At 48.1% G+C, this 25,414-nt stretch overlaps 1 protein-coding gene across 1 annotated transcript in view; it reads left to right on the forward strand.

The window, feature by feature from the left end:
- The first annotated feature begins 10,948 nt into the window (after positions 1–10,948).
- The window catches only part of ZDHHC15 (zinc finger DHHC-type palmitoyltransferase 15), a 52,671-nt gene continuing 38,205 nt past the window's right edge, over positions 10,949–25,414 (forward strand). Inside the window, exons 1-3 of the mRNA XM_060249278.1 lie at positions 10,949–11,106; positions 20,893–20,919; positions 22,935–23,029. Coding sequence (XP_060105261.1) covers positions 10,965–11,106; positions 20,893–20,919; positions 22,935–23,029 — 264 coding nt within the window. The 5' untranslated portion in view covers positions 10,949–10,964. The remainder of the gene's footprint in view (positions 11,107–20,892; positions 20,920–22,934; positions 23,030–25,414) is intronic.

A 25,414-nucleotide genomic window follows, 5' to 3' on the forward strand; every position in this document is an offset into this window, starting at 1 on the left:
TTTTCACACAACCTGCTCCTGCTCACCCTTCTGGTTTCTGCAGTCAGTGATCCAGAAACACCTCCTTCTTGAAAGGACTGAGGCAGAGACTCATACAGAAGCACAACAAGGATCTTCCTCTTCTCTAAGTGCATAGTTCTGGTGCAGTGGTATCAGGAGCGCCCAAATGATCCAGTCATATATGATGTTGAGAGAAACTCTACAGGTTAAGCCTGCGGAGGTTGACTGGAAAGACAGACAGACAGACAGAACAGTAAATCAAGCAGAGTTGCAGCAGGCAGCCACCTGCATGAGCGGGTCTTCTTGACTCAATGGAGCCTTTAGTTAATGTTTTCTTCATTGCAGCTCTGCTTGCAGTGCCCTTGGGACTGACTGAGGGATCAGATGAGAAAAACTAATAACCTCCCAGATTCTCTATTAGTCTGATTATTTCCAGATTACTGTTTTAACCTTTTCACCTTTATAAGAAAGATCACCAGAGATAGTATGTTTGCAAAGACTGTCTATAAAAATACCTGATTGTTAATGACTCATTTTCTTTTTTGCACAGCCTGCTGACTGGAAACATCTCGTCACCCATTGGAAGAGACCCCATTTTTATATACTAAATCCTTGTCCTTGTTCTTTGCAGCTTTGAAAAGTGATTTGGATTCGTGTGGTTGTAAAAATCAAAACGCATCACAATTAGAAAGAACAGGTTTCAAAGAGTAAAAAAATTATTTTTCATCCCTAATATTAAAATCATATCAAGGGAGGAGTTGTGGTCTACAAGGGTGGAGAACTGACTTCAGTTTGCCTTGGACGTTCTTCAACTCTTAGGGAACTCTTTGAAGATCTGAATCCTCAGAGAAACTCCAAATATATTTCCAAGATGGTCTGATGGAAAAAATATTGTTCGACTACCAACAGTCTCTCCACCCCACCCACCCCCAATCTTCTGTGTGGGCGTGAACTATTGTCACAAGTTCTAGCTTATCAGAGTCAATTTATAAAAACATATTGCATAATTCTTAAATATATATATATATATATTATACAGTGATGATGAACTTATTACTGCAATAGGAATGCTTCTTGTGTGATATCATCTCATACACTTGGTGGTTTGCCAAGAAATCAGCTAAGATATTTGTATTACTTTAAAACAAGGCTTTATTTATATATTTACCCCATTTATACTTTCCCACTTGCCACCATGCACAGGGGGAATGCCTGAGTGGGCCCACCTGTTAGGTTAAAGGGATGAGGTAAGTCAGGTCACTGAATGGCCTCCGCATGGAATGATCAGTATTGCTTGGACTTCACTTACACCTGGCACCCATCTGCAAAAGAGAAATTGTGGAGAGCCACCTTGCTGCTCTGGATGAGCACAAATCCCCTGGGCTGGATGGTGTGCACCTGGGAGTGCTCAAAGAACTTTCTAAAGAACTAGCAGGGCCTTTGTCCATCATCTTCAAGACGTCCTGGAGGATTGGGGATGTCCCACAAGATTGGAAGAGAGCAAACATTATCCCAATCTAAAAAGGGAAAGGAGGATGAATCAGGAAACTGCAACCAGTTAGTCTGACTTCTGTTGCTGGAAATATATTTGAGCAGATTTCAAAGGGGTCAATCTGTGAGCATCTGAAGGACAACTTGGTGATTCGAGGAAGTCAGCATGGATTTGTCTCCAACAGGTCTTGTCAGACCAACCTGGTTTCCTTCTTTAATCGAGTGACAAGCTTACTGGATTGTGGGAATGTTGTTGATGTGGTTTACCTGGATTTCAGTAAAGCTTTTGATAAAGTTCCCCATGACATTCTGATGAGCAAACTGGAAGACTGTGGACTAGACTATAGGAGAGTTTGATGAATAGGAAAATGGTTAAAGGACCATACCCAAAGAGTGGTTGTCAGTGGAGTTTTGTCAGATTGGAGAGAGGTGTCCAGTGGGGTGCCGCAGGGCTGGGTTTTGGGCCCAGTTCTTTTCAACATTTTTATCAATGATCTGGATGAAGGGGTGGAAGGGCTGCTCATAAAATTTGATGATGATACCAAATTGGGAGGGGTACCAAACACCCAGGAGGATAGAGTTAAAATTCAACAAGATCTGAATAATCTGGAGAAGTGGGCAGTTGTGAACAAGATGCAATTCAACAAAGAGAAGTGCAAAGTCTTACATCTGGGCCACAAAAATGTGAAGCACAAATACTGAATGGGGGATGCACTTTTGGGAAGCAGTGTATGCAAAAGAGATATTGGGGCACTAGTGGACTGTAAACTAAATATGAGCAGTCAGTGTGATGCTGTGGCAAAAAAGGCAAATTCATTCCTGGGTTGTATCAAAAGGGCTATAGCATCAAAACCACAGGAGGTCATAGCTCTGCTGTACACTGCGTTGGTCAGGCCACACCTGCAATACTGTGTGCAGTTCCGGAGGCCTCACTTCAAAAAACATGTGGACGAAATTGAGTGGGTGCAGGAGAGAGCGACGAGGATGATCAAGGGCCTGGAAGTAGAACACTATGAGGAAAAGCTGAGGGCCTTGAGAATGTTCAGTCTGAAGAAGAGGAGATTGAGGCGGGACAACTAAAACAGTTCAATCAGAACAAATCAAGATGACAATATAAGCCCTTAGTGGAGCAGTAAAATGGACAGATGGTATTATGCAATCTCAGTACTCCAACTCAGCGGGCTGTTGAAAGGGCAACTTTTGGCAGGGAGGCTGGACGTTTAAATGTCCACCGCCTCAATTCAAGGCTTGGTGGAACATCTCAATTTTACAGGCCCTGCAGAATTGCAACAAACTTTGCATGGCCCTGATCTCCATTGGAAGCAGGGCTTTTTTTGTAGGAAAAGCTCAGCAGGAACTCATTTGCATATTAGGCCACACACCCTGACATTGCCATTGTTTTGCACATGGCTTTTTTGTAGAAAAAGCCCAGCAAGAACTCATTTGCATATTAGGCCACATCCCCTGACACCAAGTCAGCCAGAACTGCATTCTTGTGTGTTCCTGCTCAAAAGAAGCCCTGCGTGGAAGCATGGTTCACCATGTAGGGTCAAGACAGAAAAAACCCTGGCCCTAGTTGAGGCTAAGTGGACATCTTTGGGGCCAGGAATAACCAAAGGTGTTGCTCAGCATAAAGCTCTCTGGGGGGTATAAGAGGAGAGACAGTCCCTTAGATATGCTGGTTCAAAGCTGTTAATGGCTTTAAAGGTTAGAACCATCACCTTGAAGTGGATCCATTAAGCAACTGGTGGAGCACTGACTGAATACATGCCCCACAGGCATTGCAGTCAGCAGGTGTGAACATATGAAGCTGCCTTATACTGAATCAGACCCTCGGTCCATCAAAGTCAGTATTGTCTTCTCAGACTGACAGCGACTCTCCAGGGTCTCAAGCTGAGGTTTTTCACACCTATTTGCCTGGACCCTTTTTTGGAGATGCCAGGGATTGAACCTGGGACCTTCTGCTTCCCAAGCAGATGCTCTACCACTGAACCACCGTCCCTCCACCGTTGCCACATTTTGTACCAGCTGGAGTTTCCAGGTCAGGTTCAAGGGCAAGCCCACATAGAGCGAGTTACATAACTCTAACTTGGTGGTGACGATTGCATAGTTCACAGTGGCAAGATCCTGGACAGAGAGGTGAGGAATCAATTGCCTGACCTGCCGGAGATGATAAAAGACAGATCTGGTAACTACAGTGACCTGGGCCTCCATAGAAAAGGAAGCATCCAGCATCACCCCAAGGCTTCTAACCCTCTGCACCGGCACCAATCCCATCCTGGCTCAGACACAGGAACTTGGTCTTTGATGGATTAAGTTTCAGTCAGCTCTGTTTGAGCCACCCAGCCACAGCCCCCAGAGCCCAGTCAAGATCTTCTGGGGCAGAATCTGGGCAGCCATCCACCAACAGATAAGGTTGGGTGTCATCAGTATCCAACCCAGCCCATACCTCCATACCAGCTGGGTAAGGGGGCACATATAGGTGTTAAACAACGTAAGTGAGAGGATCACCCCTTGCAGCCCTCCACATTCCAGTGGGTATCACTGGGAGACCGACTAACCGAGCACCACCCTCTGTCCCCAGCCATGGAGAAAAGAAGAAAACCATTGTCTCTCTAACTCCTCTGTTGGCGAGGTGGCGGGTAAACAGGTCATAGTTGACCATGTTGAATGCTGCTATCAGATCTAACAGCAACAACAGCCAACCCACCTCAATCCAGGTGTCTCTGAAGGTTATTTGTGAGGGCATCTAGCACCATCTGTCATGACCTTAACCACCAGGTAGCAAACAGCTGCTTCATCCAGGTAAACCTGGAGCTGCTCAGCAGCTGCCCTCTCAACTACCTTACTGTCAGGATCCATGTTCTGTCTCCTACCATGTTCTTCTGGTATCATTATCTCACTGTGTATTGTTGTCCCTGTGTACTGGTCTTGTGAAAGTTACTGGGACCTCACCCAATCCCTCCCCCCTGTGGAATTGTTAGCGAGCGCCTGGGAATGCAGTGGGAGTTGGCCTTTCTTCTGCCATCTGACTGTGAATAGCTTTTGCTTTCCAAGAGAGTTCTTTATGACCTGTGACCTATGCTATAAAAGTGAAGCCTTTGAAGGCCTGGTGGGGAGGAGAGCCTGTGCTTTTTGGAATCATAAAACACTACCTGTGCTTTTTGCTCTTACTTCAGGCAAAGCCTCCCAAGGGATGAGTATGCTGCTGTAACACATCAATAAAGATTTCCTATGTTTTCATACCTGAAATCTATTTGAGTGTTACTTGGAAAAACCTCACATTTGCCCAGGAATCGTAAGTTCAATACTGGGTGGTAGTTGGATAGGACCATAAGGTCCAAAGATGGTTTCTTTAAGAGTGGTCATACACCACCTCCTTCAAAGATCCCAGAAGAGAGGAACAAGTTGACTATTTCTTCTAGGTGTCAGCTCTTCTGCTATCTTTAATAAAAGACACTCTCCATGTAGTCAGGATAAGTATTTTGAATGATAGATGACAGACACTTCCAGGGAAGTGTCTAAACTGAGGAGGGGTAGGAGGTACACAGGTTATATACCTTATCTGAAACCGTTACTATCCTGCCAGAATTCAAGCAGCAGAATTCTCTTACTCTTTCCACATTCTAAACACAGACCTTTTAACGTAGAAAAGAGGCAAGCTTCAGCTCCCAGAAGTCTGTAAAATCTCCCCAAGTCCTTTTCATTGACAGATGCTGAGAAAGGTTTTCACTAGAGAAGAAGCACAGAACGTGGTCTATTGATAGCCATTTGCCCTCTTGAACCCCATTGGCAGAAGCAACAATCCTCTGTGCACCAGATGCCAGTAAAACCATCCCATCCTTGGACCTGCTTTGTAGCTTCCAGAGGCTGCCTGCTGTATAGGGTTGCCAACCCCCAGGTCAAGCCTGTCTAAGGTTGCCAACCTCCAGGTAGCACCTAGAGATCTCCCACTATTATAATTGATCTCCAGATGCCCAATATCAGTTTCCCTGGAGGAAATGGCTGCTTGGGAGGTTGGTCTGTATGGCATTGGACTCTGCTGAGGTCCCTGTACTGGTTCTGGTGGTTCAGATCCACCTTTAGTTAGCAGAGCACATGAGGCTTTAACCCTGAGGTGCTTGTATTGAATCAGAACAGACCATGTGATTGCCAAGTTACACAGAGCCACCATTTCAAGTTGTAACAAAATAATAGCTACTTTATTGTGTAAATGCATGTCTGATAGTGCAGGGTAGTGCAGGGTAAGAGATAAAGATCCTGTGCTATCTAACTAGCAGGTGGGGATGGATGCAGAAGGGAGGTTGCTTTTCCCTAGGAGACCGTGACAATAGAGAGTAAACAGGAAGGTACTTACTGTGTGTCTGCCTGCCCTGCCTACTCTGTGGTCACTTGCTTCTGGAGGTCTGAGGCACAGGGGCATCACACCAGGTACTTCCAATACCCAGTCCTCTTCATACCCCGCTCCCTCAGCTCAGCCCTCAAAAATCTCCAGGTATTTCCCAACCCAGAGCTGGCAAACCTAGTCCTAACCATTCTCTCAGAATAACGGCTGAGCTCCAGACCACAGAGGTCAGTTCCCCGGGAAAAAATGGCAGCTTCAGAAGGTGGTCTGTATGGCATCACACCCCTGATGAGCTCCTTCTCCTCTCTAAATGCCGCTCCACCTCCAAATATCCAGAAATTTCCCTAACTGGAGTTGACAACTCTTTGTAGAAAACATCATTTTGGCCCAAATAGACTTTGGCCTATCGAGCAGATGATTCCTTTGCCTTTTCCTGAGTGTCAAGGCACAAACAGGCTGTGTTGAGGGCTGCCCCTTCATCTGGCAAGAGAGGGAAAAGAATAGCCGAGGCTGACACCTGTTCCATAGGACTAGAACTCCTTTCATACAGAAAACTCACAACTGATCCTTATTGCAAGTCATGCACTGTAGATGTTAGTTATTATCTGGCTCCATCAAGTGGAAAATGCTAATAAGATTAATGAAAGGTTGCAGAAATCCTACCATTTTAGCAGGCCTCCAAACCCTTGCCATGACACCATGTAGATGTGCTTTGATCCCGTTTCAAACAAGAGTGGCCAGTTTTCCGCTATTATTGTTTAATAAATGGCTCCAGTGCTGTGTGCAAATCCACCTTCAAAGTAGCCCTTGCTAAGATATTTAACATATAATCCACTTTTATGTTGTTAGGTTATATTGGGAGATGTTTAAACATATTTCCATGCTCCTGAAATATATCACAAGGACCAAGATGGAAAAACGTCTCAACAAACTCAGTTTGCAGGTTAACTTCCTGCGGGGATCATTCTCCAGTGTTCCTTGCTCTCTGCTAGCTCAGTTTGACTCCCAATCCTGCCAGGAAAGGCTTTATGTTCCTTGATGGGGGGATCCCATGCACAGCCAGTCAGAAGGAAGCCCCTAATCTCCGGGGAAATGGGTGTCAGTTCTTTAGTTGTTTAATGTAAATATTGCTGCCATCTCTTTCTACCAGTGTTGGCATGGGAAGCAGTGGGATTAAAAGAGTGATTAAAAGGCTTAAAATCAAAAGTACAATAAAAATGTAAAAAGAGGGGGAAGAAAGGAACTGACACTGCGGCAAGCCCGGGATGTGTCATATCATTGCTGCAATGCTTGGGCCAGCTGGACAAAGCTGACCTGCTTCAGGGACGGCAGAGAAGGCTTTCATGAAACATTTACATTTGGCCCTAAATGCTCAGCCTGCATGCAGATATCACACTCCATCCATCAAGGGGAAGGGGGCATTCAAACGGGATTTTTGCCCCACTTTAGCCAAACCCCCACCTCCGGATTTTACAGGTGTGATCACATCACATGAGCACATCTACCCTCTGCAACCCGCCTATCCTTACCTTGTCATGGGATGGGCTGGGAACAAAATAAATGGCCACCAGGAACTTCTCAGTAGCAAACTCCTTGCCATACCTCTAGGGTTGCCAAGTCCAATTTAAGAAATATCTGGGGACTTTTGGGGGTGGAGTCAGGAGACTTTGGGGGTGGAGCCAGGAGACATTAGGGGTGGAGCCAGGAGCAAGGGTGTGACAAGCATAATTGAACTCCAAAGGGAGTTCTGGCCATCACATTTAAAGGGACGGCACATCTTTTCAATGCCTTCCTTCCATAGGAAATAATGAAGGATAGGGGCACCTTCTTTTGGGGCTCATAGAATTGGACCCCCTGGTCCAATCTATTTGAAACTTGGGGGATATTTTGGGGAGACACACTAGATGCTGTACTGAAAATTTGGTGTCTTCACCTCAAAAAACAGCCCCCTCCCCAGAGCCCCAGATACCCACGGCTCAATTCTCCATGATTTTCTATGGGAATAAATCTCCACAGGGAATAACAGAGTTCCCAGCAGACATTTCCCTCCCCCCCCCGCTTTTTGACGACCCTGAAGCGGGGGGAGGGTCTCCAAACCGGGGGATCCCCTGCCCCCACTTGAAGATTGGCAACCCTACATATCTCCATGATGTGTTTATAGCTGTCTGAACAACCAGAACACACCATGGATGCACTGCGCATACGCAGGAGCTGTGCGAATGCTCCTCCGGTACATGCACAGACCAGGCCTCTCTCAGCAGCCAGGCATGCACCATCTGATTGCGGTGGCATGCCTCAAACTGTACCAGCTTTTTCAAAGCCGGGAGACTGCCACAGCAACTTCCTAGTGTGATCATATCAAGAGAGTCTGTTCTTGCTTTCACTTGCTTCCCTCCGTTTTCATAGTGGAGATTTGATGAAGGAGAAGGAGATTGGATTTCTACCCTGCCCTTCACTTGGAGTCTCAGAGAAGCTTACAGTCTCCTTTCCCTTCCTCTCCCCACAACAGACACCCTGTGAGGTAGGTGGGGCTGAGAGAGCTCGTCCAAGGACTGCTCTGAGAGAACTCGTGACTGACTCAAAGTCACATCTGCAGGCGCAGGTGGAGGAGTGGGAAATCAAACCCAGTTCTCCCAGATTAGAGTCCACCCTTCTAACCACCACACCAAACTGGCTCTTGAGCTCCTTTCCCAGTATGAATCAGAATATGGAGTTAGCAGGAATTAGTCATCCCACCCATCCCTCACTGACCAGGGCTCTAAAAGAGAGTTTAATCAAGAAGGCAATGGCGTCTGATGAGAGCACAGCTTGATTTGTGCGCTCCGCTCCTCAGCACCAGGCCTCAAAGCCAGGCAGGGCTGATAGACAAACCCCCAGCCTCTCCCTTTTCAATACATGGAGGGCTCCAACAAACCCTTTGGAAGCTTGGAAGATTTTGGGGTCTCCTTTAATTAGTGGGCTCAAGGTCTCCCAGCAACATCTAACAAGCTTATTGGCCTATCCTTCTTATAGATTGGGACCACAATAGAGGAGGACCATTCCCTAGGGAATCTTCCAGTCTTATCAATAGTAGTAAAGAGAGTGGCTAATACGGGCGCCCACCAAGATTGAAAAACCTTCAATATATCTGGCGGGATGAAATTTTCACCTGGGGCTTTATTACTCCTCATAGAGGAGATAAGAGATCTAATTTCACACAGAGTTACAGGTGGCCACTCAGGCAAACCAGTTGTCAGGGAGGGGGATACACAATTTGTTATTGTGTTATCCTTGAGCTGGACATTAAACAAGTTTACAAAATAATGCTCCCATTGATGCTTGGAAATATAAGAATCTGAGTCGCACCGAGCCCTCCCTTCTAAGGCTGCTAGAATTCTCCAAAACTTTGATGTATCTCTCTGGTTCAGAGCTCAGGGCAAGTTCTTGCCAAGATTCTCTTACTGATCTTGCCTTTTTCTTCCTAATTAGAGACTTATAGCCACTACGAAGCTCGGAAAAAAAAAAAAAAGCAAGCTAGTGACCAATTTACTAAGAGGTATATAGAAATCAGTCCAAATGTCCAAAACATGTATATTCAAGTCCCAAAGTAGTGTGGTGACAAGCCAATCGATTAAGTATTGATTCAATTATATAGCTTCTTTACACAATTTTCTTCTTGCACAAGAAGCCACATACTGAGCTGTAGCCGATGTGAAATTGCTGCTGGAGACGCTCTGCACCCCTCTTTTTTGAAAATTGTGTAAAGAATCTATATAATTGAATCAATATTGGTCCCAGGTCTGATGAAGACCAGAAAGAAACAAGTAGTTAATCGATTGGCTTGTCACCACACTGCTTTGGGACTTGAATATACACGTTTTGGACATTTGGACAGATTTCTATATACTTCTTAGTAAATTGGTCACTCGCTTGCATTTTTTGTTGTGTTATCCGCTATAGTGACCTCTCTCGGATTGTATTCTCAACCTCCAGGTGGGGCCTGGAGACCTCCCAGAATTGCAACTGTTCTCCAGACTACAGAGATCGGTTCTCCAGGTTAGAACTGCCAGCTGTGGGTTGGGAAATTTCTGGAGATTTTTTCTTTGAGGGGGTGGATCCTAAAGAGGGGGGTGGGTAGGAAGGGACCTCAGCAGAATATAGTATCACAGTCCCCCTCCCGAAGTGGCTCTTTCCTCCAGGTGCGTGAATCTGGAGATCAATTGTAATCCCAAATCTCCAGCCACCACCTGGAGGTTTTCAAAGCTACTTTCTCCTGGAGCAAATGGCTGCTTCAGAGGGCTTGATGCATCATATCCAACTGAGTTCCCTCCTCCCCCTATGCTGGTCCTGCCAGAGCCCGGGGAAATGCACTGCCTGCAATGTGGTGGCAGTGGCGACGGGGGGAGTTAGGGTTGCCAATCCCCAGATGTGGGCAGGGGATCCCCCGGTTTGGAGGCCCTCCCCCCCCCTTCAGCGTCGTCAGAAAGCGGGGGGAGGGGAGGGAAATGTCTGCTGGGAACTCTGTTATTCCCTATGGAGATTTATTCCCATAGAAAATCATGGAAAATTGATCCACGGGTATCTGGGGCTCTGGGGGGGGGCTGTTTTTTGGGGTAGAGGCACCAAATTTTCAGTACAGCATCTAGTGCCTCTCCCCAAAATACCCCCCAAGTTTCAAAACGATTGGACCAGGGGGTCCAATTCTATGAGCCCCAAAGAAGGTGCCCCTCTCCATTATTTCCTATGGAAGGAAGGCATTTAAAAGGTGTGCCGTCCCTTTAAATGTGATGGCCAGAACGCCCTTTGGAGTTTAATTATGCTTATCACAGCCTTGATCTTGGCTCCACCCCCAAAGTCTCCTGGCTCCACCCCCAAAGTCCCCAGATATTTCTTGAATTGGACTTGGCAACCCTAGCGGGAGTTCATCAGCAACAGAAGGCCCCGCAGCCCAGCTCGCTCCAGAGGCGCCTTGGAAGAACCAAGAGAGCAGGAGGAGACCTTTGCCCTCGGCAGGGCGCTCGGGGTCCGGAAGTCTGGCTCCTCCTCACTCCCCTTTGGCGCTGCAGGCTTGCGAGTCGAGCTCCGAGCAACCGCCCGCCCGCCGCGCCGCGCTCCTTTCTCCCCGCCAGGCGCGCTCAGTGGAGGGCCGATGCGGCCGCCGGGGCGGAGGAAGATGGCGCTGTCCAGGGGGCTGCGGTGCTGCCAGCGGGTCTTCGGCTGGGTGCCGGTGCTGATCATCGCCCTGGTGGTGCTCTGGTCCTACTACGCCTACGTCTTCGAGCTCTGCCTGGGTAAGGAGCGGGGCGGGGCTGCGAGGGAGCCTCGTTGCAGGCGGGGCCCTACTCCCGAGTAGACCCCTCCAGGCCGGCGGCAGCTCCCCGGGGCTCAGTCTCCCTAGGCAGGGGGATCCCGCGCAGCCTCTCGCCCGGGGTATTTCCCCCTTGGGGGCTAACACAACAGCCCTGCGAGGAAGGCGGAGAAGGGGGAGAAGGTCATCTCCGGTGGGAGGGCTCCTGCACCCTCGGGCCCCTAGACAGACAGCGCTCCACGGGCACCCACGAGGCTCCATGGTTGCATTAAAAAAAGTCCCCACCTTCCCTCCCCCCATCACCCTGAAAGGTAGATGCAAGGTCACGCAGCCCCTTCTGTGGAGGAATGGGGCTTTGGCAGCCAGTCTTGACTACAACAGCACACTGCCTTTCCACTCTTACAACAGGTACATTAGGCTGAGGGGAAGCGGGGGTTTACACTCTGATCCTCTCTGGAATCTGGGGACAGAGGATTTCTGGCTGCAAGATTTCTGGTGTCTCAGAAGCCTTCCTTCCTCTTCCCTTCTTTTGTAATTAACACCAAGACTGTGAAACTCAAAAGTCAGCTGGCTGCTTGGTGGTTTTCAGCCAGGTCTTGAGAAAGGCTTGCAAATCTCATCCCTGTCTGGTATTTCCTCACCTACTGGATCTTGCCCTGATTGCATTGTGGGTAGGATGTATGTAATAAGGTCTAACGCAAACCAGAAGAATGAGGAAATGATGATTAATAAGAAATGACTTCTTACTTGTTGAACCCTTGTTTTCAAGTTATAGTGAACGTGTTTTCTCATATCAGGACTGATCCCTATTTGGTTGCATAGAAAGTGCTGGAAAAATTAAATGGCAGATTTAGATTAAACTAAAAGTAAAATATTGTAAATGGGTTACTGTAGTCATGGGTTTCATTTGAAATTGTTTTGTAATAATTTGATAAATGAATAGGAACAAAATATGCCTTATAATAATGATCATGTTAGATTCCGAGAGGACTGGTGTGATTTGCATTTGGATGTGTGGAGCTTTGGAAGGACTCAGGTAGAAGCTAGTCTGGTGATTTGATGCCTGAGACCTCCCTGCCTTCTTCAGTGAGTGATAAAGAGGAAAGGTTTCTTGGAAGAACGGAACTAGTCAGTGCAAACTGCTCCTCTTTGTAAAATGGGGATTGATTCACACAATGGGAGATGAGCACAGCAAGCCCCAGATTCCCACTTTGTTGCCACCATCTGTTTTTTGCTGTTGAAAAAAGTTCTGTGTGACAGGGAGAAATCCATTAAATGGCTCTTTTTAGCAACTGAGCCAACAGGGGGCAGTAGGCAGAAGACTGGGCTTGGTCTGGGGCACCTGGGTTCAAATCTGCCTGTCAACCATGTGGTTAAGAAGAAAAACTGGAATTGGACACATCCCTGGAGGAAGAGGGAAGAAGGAGATATTAACATGTATTTAATTTTTTTAATGATGCTTTTCCTCCATTCGACCATGCCATCCCCACTTCCTTTTCCATTTCCCCGTGGGATAGATAAGGCAGTGAGTGAGTGGCCAAAGGGCATCTAGGGAGCTTCAGGGACTGGTGTGGATTTTATTTCAAGCCTCCCTATTCTTAGTGCAACAGATTGTCTTTGAGTCTGTGTTGCCCGACAGTTTGCAGTTTCTCTTAAGTGCTCATACTTGGCAGTAAGTTCCCCTGAACACTGGTTGACTCATTGCTAAGTAAATATGCACTGGATTGCCCTGCCAAGACAGGGGTTTTCTCTCTTGAGCCAACAAGGCAAGAACTCAGTCACAGTGCCAGGGACCTGTCCACAGTTGTGTTGCTGCCTGGTTAGATCTGCCTTACTGATTCCTTTGAAAAGATGAAGAAAACCTCCTTGAGGTGTGGCTGGGTGGGGCCTTGTCTTATCTCAATGGGCGCTTCAGAAACCTGCAGGATCTGATGCTGAATGGGGAGTGCTGGGGAGGGGGAGGAGGGAGTTCGGCTGTTATGAACTCCTGCTTCCGAAGCGATCCTCAGCTGAGGAAATGGGCGGCTTGCTTGAATGGCAGAGGCTCAACCGAGGGAGCCTGGCAGTTCCATCTCCATTCATCCCTCCAGTTTCTCTCTCTCAGCCTAATCTGCTTCACAGTGTTGTTCTCAGCAGAAATGGGGAGTAGCTCATCAAGGCTCTTTGGGGAAAGGGTGGGATAGGCAGGTAGCATGTACCTGTAGAGATAGTGATGAAAAACTCAATTTGTATTGAATATTCCTGCCCCCCCCCCTTTCAACTTGGATGGCCCAGGCTAGTCGAATCTCATCAGATCTCAGAACCTGGTTGGTTCCTGGATGGGAGACCTGGGTGTCCCAGATTCTAATCTGACACTGTAACCACTGCAACATACTGATATACATTTTAAAAAGTGTTTTGTTGCAGACTGTCGTTTTCAGGGACATGGCTATCTAAGAGAGCTGGAGGCATTAGCTGATACAGAGATGGGACCAGGGCTCTTTGTGATGTGAGGCTGTCACTCTTGAACACCCTCTTCTGCTTTCTGAGCCACCGGCAAGCTCTCCCTGCATACCTTCAGGCTTCTCTCCACAGCTGAAAGGGTTAGAAATCTTCTCAGGTAACACATGAAGCTGCTGAAAAGGACTTCATTCTCAGACCGGAGCCTTTTGTTCTGGCTTGGCTCATTCAGGCCAGAAGGACGCATGCCTGCAGCCCTGTGTCTCCTCTTCCTCTTCTTTTCCTTGTAAATTCCAGGGATCCGGAGGGCTTCGTTTGGTAACATGGGAATCTCAGCAGAAGAGACCCATAAAATTCCTTATGGAGATAATTATGACCTTTTTAGGGTTTGGTGCTTCCCCCTCCCCCTTTGAAAAACAGTTCTTCCAAGTTGGTGCAGACACTTCTTTGTGTGCTTTGCATCAGACGCCTGTGGTGCTCCCCTCTGACTCCCATGCGTTGTCTTTTGCTCCCATGGAAGGACAGGAGCCGGACGCAACCTGGCAGCCTTCTGCCCCATGCCAGGGGGAAAGCCTCATCCCAATTATGTTGCAAATCCTGCGGGAGGGTCTGGATAGGAGACCAGACTTGGTGTGGAGGGAGAGGAGACTTGGCCCAGCATCTGGCTGGTGGCCAAGAGCCAGTTTGGTGTAGTGGTTAAGTGTGCGGACTCTTATCTGGGAGAACCGGGTTGGATTCCCCACTCCTCCACTTGCAGCTGCTGGAATGGCCTTGGGTCAGCCATAGCCCTGGCAGAGGTTGTCCTTGAAAGGGCAGCTGCTGTGAGAGCCCTCTCCAGCCCCACCCACCTCACAGGGTGTCTGTTGTGGGGGAGGAAGGTAAAGGAGATTGTGAGCCGCTCTGAGACTCTTCGGAGAGGAGGGCGGGATATAAATCTTATATCTTCATCTACCTCACAGGGTGTCTGTTGTGGGGGGGGGGAGGTAAAGGAGATTGTGAGCCGCTCTGAGACTCTTCCGAGTGGAGGGTGGGATATAAATCCAATATCTTCATCTACCTCACAGGGTGTCTGTTGTGGGGGGGGAAGGAAAAGGAGATTGTGAGCCGCTCTGAGACTCTTCGGAGTGGAGGGCGGGATATAAATCCAATATCTTCATCTACCTCACAGGGTGTCTGTGGTGGGGGAGGAAGGGAAAGGAGATTGTGAGCCGCTCTGAGACTCTTCGGAGTGGAGGGCGGGATATAAATCCAATATCTTCATCTACCTCACAGGGTGTCTGTGGTGGGGGAGGGAGGGAAAGGAGATTGTGAGCCGCTCTGAGACTCTTTGGAGTGGAGGGCGGGATATAAATCCAATATCTTCATCTACCTCACAGGGTGTCTGTTGTGGGGGAGGAAGGGAAAGGAGATTGTGAGCCGCTCTGAGACTCTCCGGAGTGGAGGGTGGGATATAAATCCAATATCTTCATCTACCTCACAGGGTGTCTGTTGTGGGGGGGTGGAGGGAAAGAAGATTGTGAGCCGCTCTGAGACTCTTCGGAGTGGAGGGTGGGATATAAATCCAATATCTTCATCTACCTCACAGGGTGTCTGTTGGGGGGGGGGAGGTCAAGGAGATTGTGAGCCGCTCTGAGACTCTTCAGAGTGGAGGGCGGGATATAAATCCAATATCATCTTCTTCTTCTTCTTCTTGGACCTGCCGCAGCACAACAACGGGAAGGGACAGCCGTGCCATAGGCTCTGTGTCAGGGAGGAGGAGGAAGAACAAGCTGTTGCAAAACCACAAGATGATTAATGTCCCTTCTCTTTTGCTCAGAGCTTCAGATAGGCAGTGCCTTGTATGAGAGTCAGCAGCAGCCCCAGGAAAGACCAGAGCTGCCTCAGTGGTGCTTTTCAAGGGCCCTTGGAAAAATGACGACTGGAAGGATTGTTGTTGTTGTTGTTGTCAGTCTTGTTGTTAAAAAGCACACACCCCCTTTAACTCATTCAGGTCTGGAGTTTGCACCTGCATTTCCAGGGGTCAAACCCCACAAGCAAGTTGTAGGCATGTTAAGTCCAGTCACATCCGCTTTCCTCCAGTGTTCTTTCCACACATATCCTGCTTGCCTCAAGACAGAAGCAGCTGATGATTTTGTCTCCCGCAGGGCGGCTGCAGCCACGCCTCTCTCTGGCTAACGGGCAGCTGGAATCGGAGAGGATAGTCCTCCACAGGGATTGCTTCCAGAGCAAAAGAGCCAGACAAGATGCTATGAAACAAGGTGCAAACAAGATGCTGTCATTCCAAACCAAAAAACTGAACAAACCACCCCTGCCATAATTTGGGGACCCCAGTCCGGTTCTCTGTGATGGCAGGAGGCAAACAGAGCGTTTCACCTGTAGCTCCACCAGCACTAACAGGACAACCATCAAAGAAAGGGTTTGAGCTCGCTGTCTAGTCCAGGCAGCCAGCCTTTTGCAGCCCCCAGCCTTACTGTGGCCATCCCAAGGCATCAGGACCTTGTTTCTGCATGCTCTCGCTCTTCTCCCCTCCCCTCTGCGGGATCCCACTCCAGTCTGCACTTACATTGGAATGTCTTGGAAAATGGGCCTTGGCTCAGAGGCTTAAGAAGCCGTGCTCTGAGAGGGGATAGGGAGGAAGGAGGACCAGAGGGAGTGAGTGGCAGCCGGTGGGCACAAGATGTGACCATTGTGATTGTCACTGAAAGGGAGAAGTCCCATTAGGTAGGACTACCTCCTGCTTTGCAAGATACCTGAGAACAAGGAGGAGGCCTTTCCATTCTGGTGGGTGCTTCGTAAGAGGCGCTAAAAGGTACGCTGAGGTAGTCTCCTGGCTTCAGCTCTCTGTGACAGAAAAGGTTTGGAATTATTTAGATTCAGAAGATGTGACTGAAGGGCAGGTGCCAGGCTGGACGACCTTCAGGTGAATTGCAGCCATTGGCTTCTATAACAGCTAAAGCTTCTTAGCTCAGCATTGACCTGGATGTTCTGAGAGGCACACCGTGGGCAGGGGGACTGGGACTGGTCTGTCCTCTGAATGGTTGCATGCCTAGAGTGGAGAGGCTTGGAAGTACTTCTGCAGATGCCTTTGGGGACAGTCCAGAAGGGGCTGCGGCTCAGAGCTAGAGCACCTGCGCAGCCTGCAGAAGGTTCAGTTAAGAGGACTAGGCAGTCGGTCATGTGGAGCTCTGCTGTCGGCCTGTGTAGACAATACTGGCTTTGATGGGGCCAAGGGCCTGATTTGGTATCAGGCAGCTCCATGTTTATGAGGAGGGGCCATGGCTCAGTGGTAGAGCATCTGCTTGGTATGCAGAAGTCCCACATTCAATCCCCGACATCTCCAGTTAGCAGGTGATGTGAAAAGACCTCAGCCTGAGACCCTGGAGAGCCACTGCCAGACTGAGTGATCATGATGGACCCAAGGGTTTGATTTAGTTGGAGGCAGCTCTGTGTGTATTCATGTGTGTTCCAGGTGGGTGAAACCTGCCCTTTCTGCTGAGAGGAGGCAAACGAACACGAAGCCAGTCACCTTCATCTTTATTTCTTTAATGCACAAGGCAGAGCAACATGATAAAAAGGTCCCTGCTCCAATGAGTTTTCAATTCTTGCATTTGGGCAATGGGGAAATCAGGTCTATGTGTGGGGCTCCCAACCCAAACCGCACATCTCCTGAGAACTCGCAAGATGGTTTAGGCAGCCATTGCCTTTTACCCTCCCCCAAGTGATATGGGGATAATCCAGAGTTGCTTTATATCCCAGAATACAGTAAGCTGTTTTTCATGAATCCATGTTGCAGGATACAGGAACTTACCTCAGGGGGTGGTAAAATTGGCAAAGGATCGTTGCCCCTGACAGAATTATAAATATTTGCCTTTGATCTTTTATTTGGAGAAAATTAGCTGCAAAGGCAGAGTGTAGCAAGAGGTGGGGTAGAGCAGGACCTGTTATCTATGTTTACAGAGATGGTCCCAAATAGATCCTCTTATTAGAACCAATGACCGGGTCAGCTTTTACTAAATGAGCTTTATTTATAAAAGGAAATAAAATATTTAAACACACGCGCACGCAAATGGGGTGGCTTTCACCCAAGATATAGAAACACAGGGAGGAGAGGGTAATACTTCCCCAGATCTTGCAGAATGGTACAGCCTGAAGATGGACAAAGGAAAGAGTGTGTGTAGAATGACCAGTCCCATAGATGGGAAGGCCTGTCAGGGATCGAGGCGCTGCTTTGTGAGTGGTCAGCAGAACACAAGGGACACAGCAAAATGGGATGTCCTCTTTGAAGATAAGGCCTCCGGGGATACTTTCCCAGGCTCAGACCTGGACCCAAGATGTTGCTAAACCACAGTAATAGATAAAGTAGCAAGCGTGTGAATTTCACACGCCTGAGTAGAAATTTCTAAGGTATCTTTGATGTGCCCCCTTAAAGTTAGTATTCTTGAGTTACACTATATCACTTCCAATCTGGTGCCTACTCGAGCACAATGGATTATCAATAAACCAATACTTTGTTTCAAAATCAAGGCCTGGTTATTTTGAGATCTAATGCTTGACAAATGTAGACAAACATTAGAATAGCTGTGTCCACACCAGATGTGATGATTAGAGGGAGGCTAGATGGCTAGTGGGAGGAAATATCAGAGTGACAGGATGTAACAAAACATAATCCATTCATACTGTTACCAGAATTGCTTGTGTCTACTCTTTTGATAGGGGAATTAGCAAGAGATAGACCATAGGTAGAGCTATTTTGGAGCGAGTTCTCTCACCAATAATACGAAAGTGTGGTATCAGAAAGAAGACTCCAGATTTAAAATAGTTGTAAAAGTTTATTTAGAAAAATATGTAGGAATACAATCACACATAAGCAATCAAAATACACACAAGAGGCTAGGAAAATTAGGAGTGAGGAATAGAGACTTTCAGGGCATCTTACAGAGGCAATATTTACCTGTCCAGATGTGCAGACATCCATGTAGAGAAAAATGTAGATGGGGACATGTACAACCAGTGTGACACATCAAAGAGGCCCAATGACATAGAGTAATAGGGGGTACAAACTGCATATGGCACCCACGGAATGCATGATGGGGCCAAGTTTGTTCTCATGTTCAGAGAGGTGGTCCCTCCTCCTGGAATGTGATTGAGTTGACTATTGTTGATGGGCTTTCCTAGCTACCCAGTTTGAAACGAAAGATGAGAATGAGTTCCTGATGTGTGTCAGGAAGAGCCATAATGTTTTAATGTCTGAGATTAATTTTACTTGAGTATTTTGGGGAGGAGGCAGAAAGGAAAGGGGGTTTGTGTAAGGGATCTGCACATTAGCATAGAATAACACAATAGGTATCAGGATGGCGTATTGGGAAGCTAGAGAGGATTAGGCAGATGTTGCCAGACATACTTACCTGGTAGAACTGGTAGAAGGCCAAACGCAGAAGAATCAATGCTGAGCTGTAGTGCTGGAGAAGACTCTTGCCATCCCCTTCTTCTTTTGCCTTCTGTCTTTCCCAGCATCAGGATCTTCTCCAGGGAATGCTCCCTTCTCATTTGGTAGCCAAAGTATTTGAGCTTCAGCTTCAGTATCTGGCCTTCCAGAGAACAGTCTGGGTTGATTTCCCTTAGGACTGACTGATCCAAGATCACTGCAGATGGTGACTGTAGCCATGAAATTAAAAGATGTTTGCTCCTTGGGAGGACAGCTATGGCAAACCTGGGCAATATAATAAAATTAGAGACATCACCCTACCAACAAAATACCATATAGTCAAAGCGATAGTATTCCCAGTAGTAATGTATAGCTGTGAGAGCTGGACCATAAGGAAAGCTGAGCACAGAAGAATAGATGCTTTTGAGATGTGGTGCTGGAGAAGACTCTTGAGAGTCCCTTGGACTGCAAGAAGATCAAATCCCTCAGTCCTAAGGGAAATCAACCCAGACTGTTCCCTGGAAGGTCAGATACTGAAGCTGAAGCTCAAATACTTTGGCCACCAAATGAGAAGGGAGCACTCACTGGAGAAGACCCTGATGCTGGGGAAGGCAGAAGGCAAAAGAAGAAGGAGACGGCAAAAGATGAGGTGGCTGGACAGCGTTACTGATGTAACTAACACAAATTTGAGCAGACTTCGGAGGATGGTGAAAGATAGGAGGGCCTGGGATGACTTTGTCCATGGGGTCGCAAAGAGTCGGACTCAGCTGTGCGACTGAACAACAACAAAGAACTCAGTGATACAGACATTCCATTGCAGGATGGGGGTAACTAGTCTCGAGGACGCTGTTTTGTAACCTTAGACAGGAATCCCATTTTGAGAGCTTTGGCTGGCAGAGAAGGTTCTCACTTGGCCTGTTTTGACAGGATCTCTGGTTCAGGTCAGAGCAAGGGGATCCCCATGCCTCTTGGCTACAATACCGTGGAAGATGTGCTGGGGGCAGGATTTTTTTTGTCTGAGCACCTTTTCTGACAACAGGTAACCTCTTAGCCCCTTAGGAGCTGGGACATTTGAATTATTGCAGTTGTTTATCCTTTGTTTCCCAGAGGCGAGAGAAGACTGCGGGCGGGGGGGGGGGGGAGCACAGAGGAATGTTGCAACCAGCTTGTCACCGTGAACCTGTTTTCTCTCTCAGGTACAGCAGTGGCTCCAGGCAGACCCATCATTAATGGCAAGCCTGACTTTTCTGAGGGCACTGCTATGGAGACCATCTCTTTGAGTACTGGGGTGTCTATACTTATGGGAAAGACCAACCCAGGCTGGAGGGCAGGCTCCCTGGCAACAATTTTAAAGCAGCTCTGCTGAAGTCCATGATGTTCTAAGCAGGTCATAGAAAACGGGTAAAGGTGTTGGTCTGGATCCAGACTAAAAGGACAGTTTCCATTGATTCCTGACTCCTGCTGTAGTTCCCTTTTGTGACATCCTGCAGGATCATTCTACACACACCTGGGATAGCATTTGGTGGAGACCAGTAGGCTGCAGAGGAAGTCGGGGAGGAAAGTTCTATTCTGTCACTGGAAGATTTAGTCAGGCTCTAGCCCGTCAGTTTTGGGCAGGCAGGGTGTGGATTATCTCTCAGTCAGCAATGCCATTGGGACTCTCTAGAAAAATTAAGATTTTGTAGCAGTGGAAAACACAGAAGTGCAAAAATGAATGAATGCAAGAACGTGGTCTACTGTGAAGCAAATGAATGAACTAAGATGCAGCCGAGATGGTGGAGGGTTATACAGGATCTGGGTTTGATTTCTTTTACATGGTTATATTTAGTCTGAGTTTGTCCTCAAAAATGGCCACTGCAGGAAATACTACCTATTGTATGAACATGGCTTTGTTTTCTCTTTCAGTGACTCTGACCAGCTCTGTAGAAAAAGGTGCGTGGATGCTTAGTATGTCATGTTTTCTCATTGTGAAACACTGTTTGACCTTAATTGTTAAGTTGCATGTAATGGAATAATAGAATCATAGAGCTGGAAGGTACCCGCGGGGTCATCTAGTCCAACCCCCTGCACAATGCAGGGACTTCACAAATACCTTCCCCCCTACACACACATACATGCCCAGTGACTCCTTCTCTCTGGTGAAGATAGCAAAAACCTCCAGCACCCCTTGCCAAACTGGCTTGGAGAAACATTGCTTCCTTACCCCTTTCGCTGGGCGTGTAAGAAAGGGCCACGAGAATTAAGCATTGATGCAATCCTTTCTGCCCTCCTCCTCATGATCTGCCTAATTCACAGAATCAGCATTGCTGTCAGATGGCCATCTGAAAGGAGAGCCCACCACCTCCACTGAGGAATTGCTCTAGCCATGCTGGCTCTTAGTAATCACAGCAATCTTTTCTAAATGCTCAAGGACTTACTGTTTGATGATTTGTTCAAAAACTTGTCCAGTTAGAGACATCAAGCTGACAGGTTGGTAGTTACCCAGATCCTCCTTTTTCCCTTTCTTGATGACTCTTGGACTCAAATGCACCAGAAAAGTTTATTATTTATTGTTTTCTTAGAGTCTAAGCATAAATTGACTTCACCCATTTCACAAAATTATCTCCAAAATCCATTTCTTCTAAGATCTTAATCAGAAAAGTCCAGTTCAAATTATCAAATGCTTTCTCAGGATGTTCTTCTGTACCCAAAAAGGGGCATCTTTGCATCCTTCCATGTGATCTGCTTCTCTGCGTAATGCAGAACTGAAATCCAGACGTCGTTGTGTATGTCACTCACAGGGTCATTCTCTGCCCTTAATAATTCTGCTCTATCGATTAACTTTGCTCTTTTGTAAGTTCAAAACAAAATAGCTCCCTTTGGATTCAATTACCAACTCTGAAAAAAAATGGGACCTGAACTGCAATTTCTTCCTAAGAGTACAAACTGGCCAGTAGGTGAATCAGCATCTGAGTTCTCTGCAACAGAATCCCAATCTGTGGGTCTACCTGGTTTTCACATGCCATTCTCATGTAATGACCCTGTTAATGAATAAGGAATGCCTGAGTAACATCTTGCACAGTTCTGTGTATCTATAGTTTGATTTTTCTCTGGATTAGTAATTGTGTAATTTGTATTTTTTGAACATTGCTGCCAAATTACACATTCAAGTACACATCCTTTTGAACTGCATGCAGCGTATTGATTATTTTTACGGTTTTCTCCAGGTCCCTTTCTTCCTTTTCTTCATGCTTGTGTGATTCTTCTCATGGTACAGCTGCTAGGCACTGAGGCTTCCTGTCTGCTTCTACCTGCGACCTTGGAGAGCTGCTGCCTGCCTGAGTAGACAAGACTGTCTTTGATGGACCAAGCGGGGTCTGATTCAGTAGAAGGCAGCTTCATGTGTCCCTATGTCCATGTGGTCTGTGGCCGCACCGGACCTCCTCAGGTGGAGTTCACATAACCTCCCTCCCCACACTGGCTTGGCCCCTGCGGTTTTCCCACCTATCAGCAGCCAGCTGTTCCTTCTCTGCTGGATTCTGCAGTTAGGAGCCCTTTGTGACCCACAGACGCATGAAGCTGACTCAGACTGTTGGTCCATCAAAGCCAGTCTTGTCTACTGAGACCAGCAAGCAGCTCTCCCGGGTCTCAGGTAGGGGTCTTTCCCATCACCTCCTACCTAATTCTTTCAACTGGTGATGCTGGGGATTGAGCCTGGGAACTTATACATGCCAAGCAGCTGCTCTTCCCACCCCTCAGGCAGAAGGGAGTCACAGAAAGCCAGAAGCATGTCTGGTAGAGCACATAATTCCTTGAATTATTTCACTCTTAGCTGTGGCAGACCAAGGGAGAGGCTCATGAGCTGCCTTCTTTAGATCTTTGAAGAGCAGCAAGCCGAGTGCTCAGGTGAAGAGGGCAGAGGGAAGAAGTGCCACCATGCCATTCATGAGTCCTTCCTTCTCCTTTAGTGGCCTACCTCACGATATTCCATGTGATCTTCGTGTTCTTCATCTGGACCTACTGGAAGTCTGTGTTTACTCCTCCACAACAACCGGACAAAAAGGTAACCCCCACCTCAACCTGGGGCTGCTGGAAGGGCCCAGGGTCCACACAGCTCTGCAGTCTCTGCTCCTGCCCTTGGGGAATTAATAGATCCATTTGGTAGTGGTACCACAGGAGCCACAAGACCATAAGAACAGAAGAACATAATAGAAGCCATGTTGGATCAGGCCAATGGCCGCACCAGTCCAACACTCTGTGTCACATAAGAACATAAGAGAAGCCATGTTGGATCAGGCCAAAGGTCCATCCAGTCCAACACTCTGTGTCACATAAGAACATAAGCCATGTTGGATCAGGCCAATGGCCCATTCAGTCCAACACTCTGTGTCACATAAGAACATAAGAGAAGCCATGTTGGATCAGGCCAATGGCCCATTCATTCCAACACTCTGTGTCACATAAGAACAGAAGAGAAGCCATGTTGGATCAGGCCAAAGGTCCATCCAGTCCAACACTCTGTGTCACGTAAGAACATAAGAGAAGCCATGTTGGATCAGGCCAATAGCCCATTCAGTCCAACACTCTGTGTCACATAAGAACATAAGAGAAGCCATGTTGGATCAGGCCAGTGGCCCATCCAATCCAACACTCTGTGTCACAGAAGAACATAAGAGAAGCTGTGTTGGATCAGGCCAGTGGCCCATCCAGTCCAACACTCTGTGTCACAGAAGAACATAAGAGAAGCCATGTTGGATCAGGCCAATGGCCCATCCAGTCCAACACTCTGTGTCACACAGTGGCCAATATATGTGTGCGCACCAGTGGGGGGGAGCCAGAATTTTTTAGGATGGCGGGGCTTTTTAAGAATTCAGGAGGCATCTGAATTTTTTAAAAGCACCCCCCCACCTAAGAAAATCCCCACTATGCCGTCCACCCAACCTACCCTCCCCACCACCCTGCCCCCGCCATGGCTGGAGGGCCACCCTTGCCCCCTCCGTTCCCGTCACACAGGAGGGGCTGCAGAAGCAGCTGGTGGCCTCCCCCTGCCACTTAAAGACCCCATCCACCAGCTGCTCAGTGGGATCTTTCCATCACTTGGGGAGGCCAGGGGCTGCTCCTGCCGCCCCTCCCGTGTGCTTTGACTTGTGAAGGGAGGGAGGGGTCAGCGGCAGCCTCCTCCACGGCTTGGCAGCTTCCTCCCTCCCCTGCCGTTAAATTGCTCAGGAGCGGTGGTGGCAGGAGCAGCCATGTCAAGATCTCACTCACCAGCTGGCTGGGGGGGCCTTTAAAGCACACCTGGAAGCTGGGGCTGCTTCTGCCACACCCCACACCCCCATGTAATTTGAATCACGGGGGGGGGGGCAGCCCTCAAGCCATGGCAGAGGCAGGGACGGAAGGCCTCGGGCTGCTCCCCAGGATTCTAATGACATGGGAGGAGTGGCTGGAGTTCTGGCCCTCACATTTAGAGGGGCTGCGCTCCTTTTAAATGCCTTCCTTTCATTGGAAATAATGAATGGGGCATCTTCTTTTGGGGCTCATAGAATTGGACCCCCTGCTCCAATCTTTTTGAAACTGGGGGGGGGGGCAGTGAGGAGAGGAACCAGATATTATGATGAGAATTTGGTGCCCCAGATACCCACAGGTCAATTCTCCATTATACCCTATGGGAGTCAGTCTCCCTTCCCCTCCCCCACTTTCACTATAATGGAGTGCTCCCCACCCTCCGCTTTCTGAGAACCCTGAAGTGAGGAAGGGCCTCCAGACTAGGGGATCCCCTGCCCCCAACTGGGGATTGGCAACCCTATGACTGGCAGTGCATGCCGGGGCTGGGCATATGCGCACTTCTTCTTGTGTGCCACTTGGAAAGAGCACTGCGGGGGGGGGCGGGCTTCTGGCCCCTGCTGGGTGAGAGGAGGATGCCTCTGCTGCCTCTCCAAGGGACACTGGACTCTCATCTAGAGGCCGAGGTCTCTGGCATTGCTGTGCCCACTCAGCCGCTGCTGGGGGAGGGGTCGTCCCACACGGGCTGCATCCCCCCACCCCCCGCCAGTTGGCCACCCCTGTTTTTTGGCATGATGCTGCCTGACTTGTTAAAGGGGCCCAGAGACTGGCTGCAGCTGGCGAGTTGTGGGTCTCGTCTCTCTCATTGGTCTAGAATTGTCCTCTTCTGGTTCATCACTGATCACTTTTTTAAAAAATGAGGCGGGGCTAGCATTTTTCTCAGCCTGTGAACTGATGTCTTTGCCCCCGTGCGTCTGGCTAATTCCAGCTCCCAGCAAAAAGATGGCTTCTTTGTGATCTCCAAGAGGGGAATCGTTTGCGATTCTCCAGGGGGAAGGGTTTCACAGTTTTGGTTTATAGTCTGCTGTCTTCACAAAATCCAATGTGTTGGACTACAGGCAGTTGAACAACACACAGTGTTGATCCATTCATTTGGAAATTCATG

The sequence above is a fragment of the Heteronotia binoei genome, chromosome 11 (genome assembly GCF_032191835.1).
Source record: "Heteronotia binoei isolate CCM8104 ecotype False Entrance Well chromosome 11, APGP_CSIRO_Hbin_v1, whole genome shotgun sequence".
Lineage (NCBI taxonomy): Eukaryota > Metazoa > Chordata > Lepidosauria > Squamata > Gekkonidae > Heteronotia > Heteronotia binoei.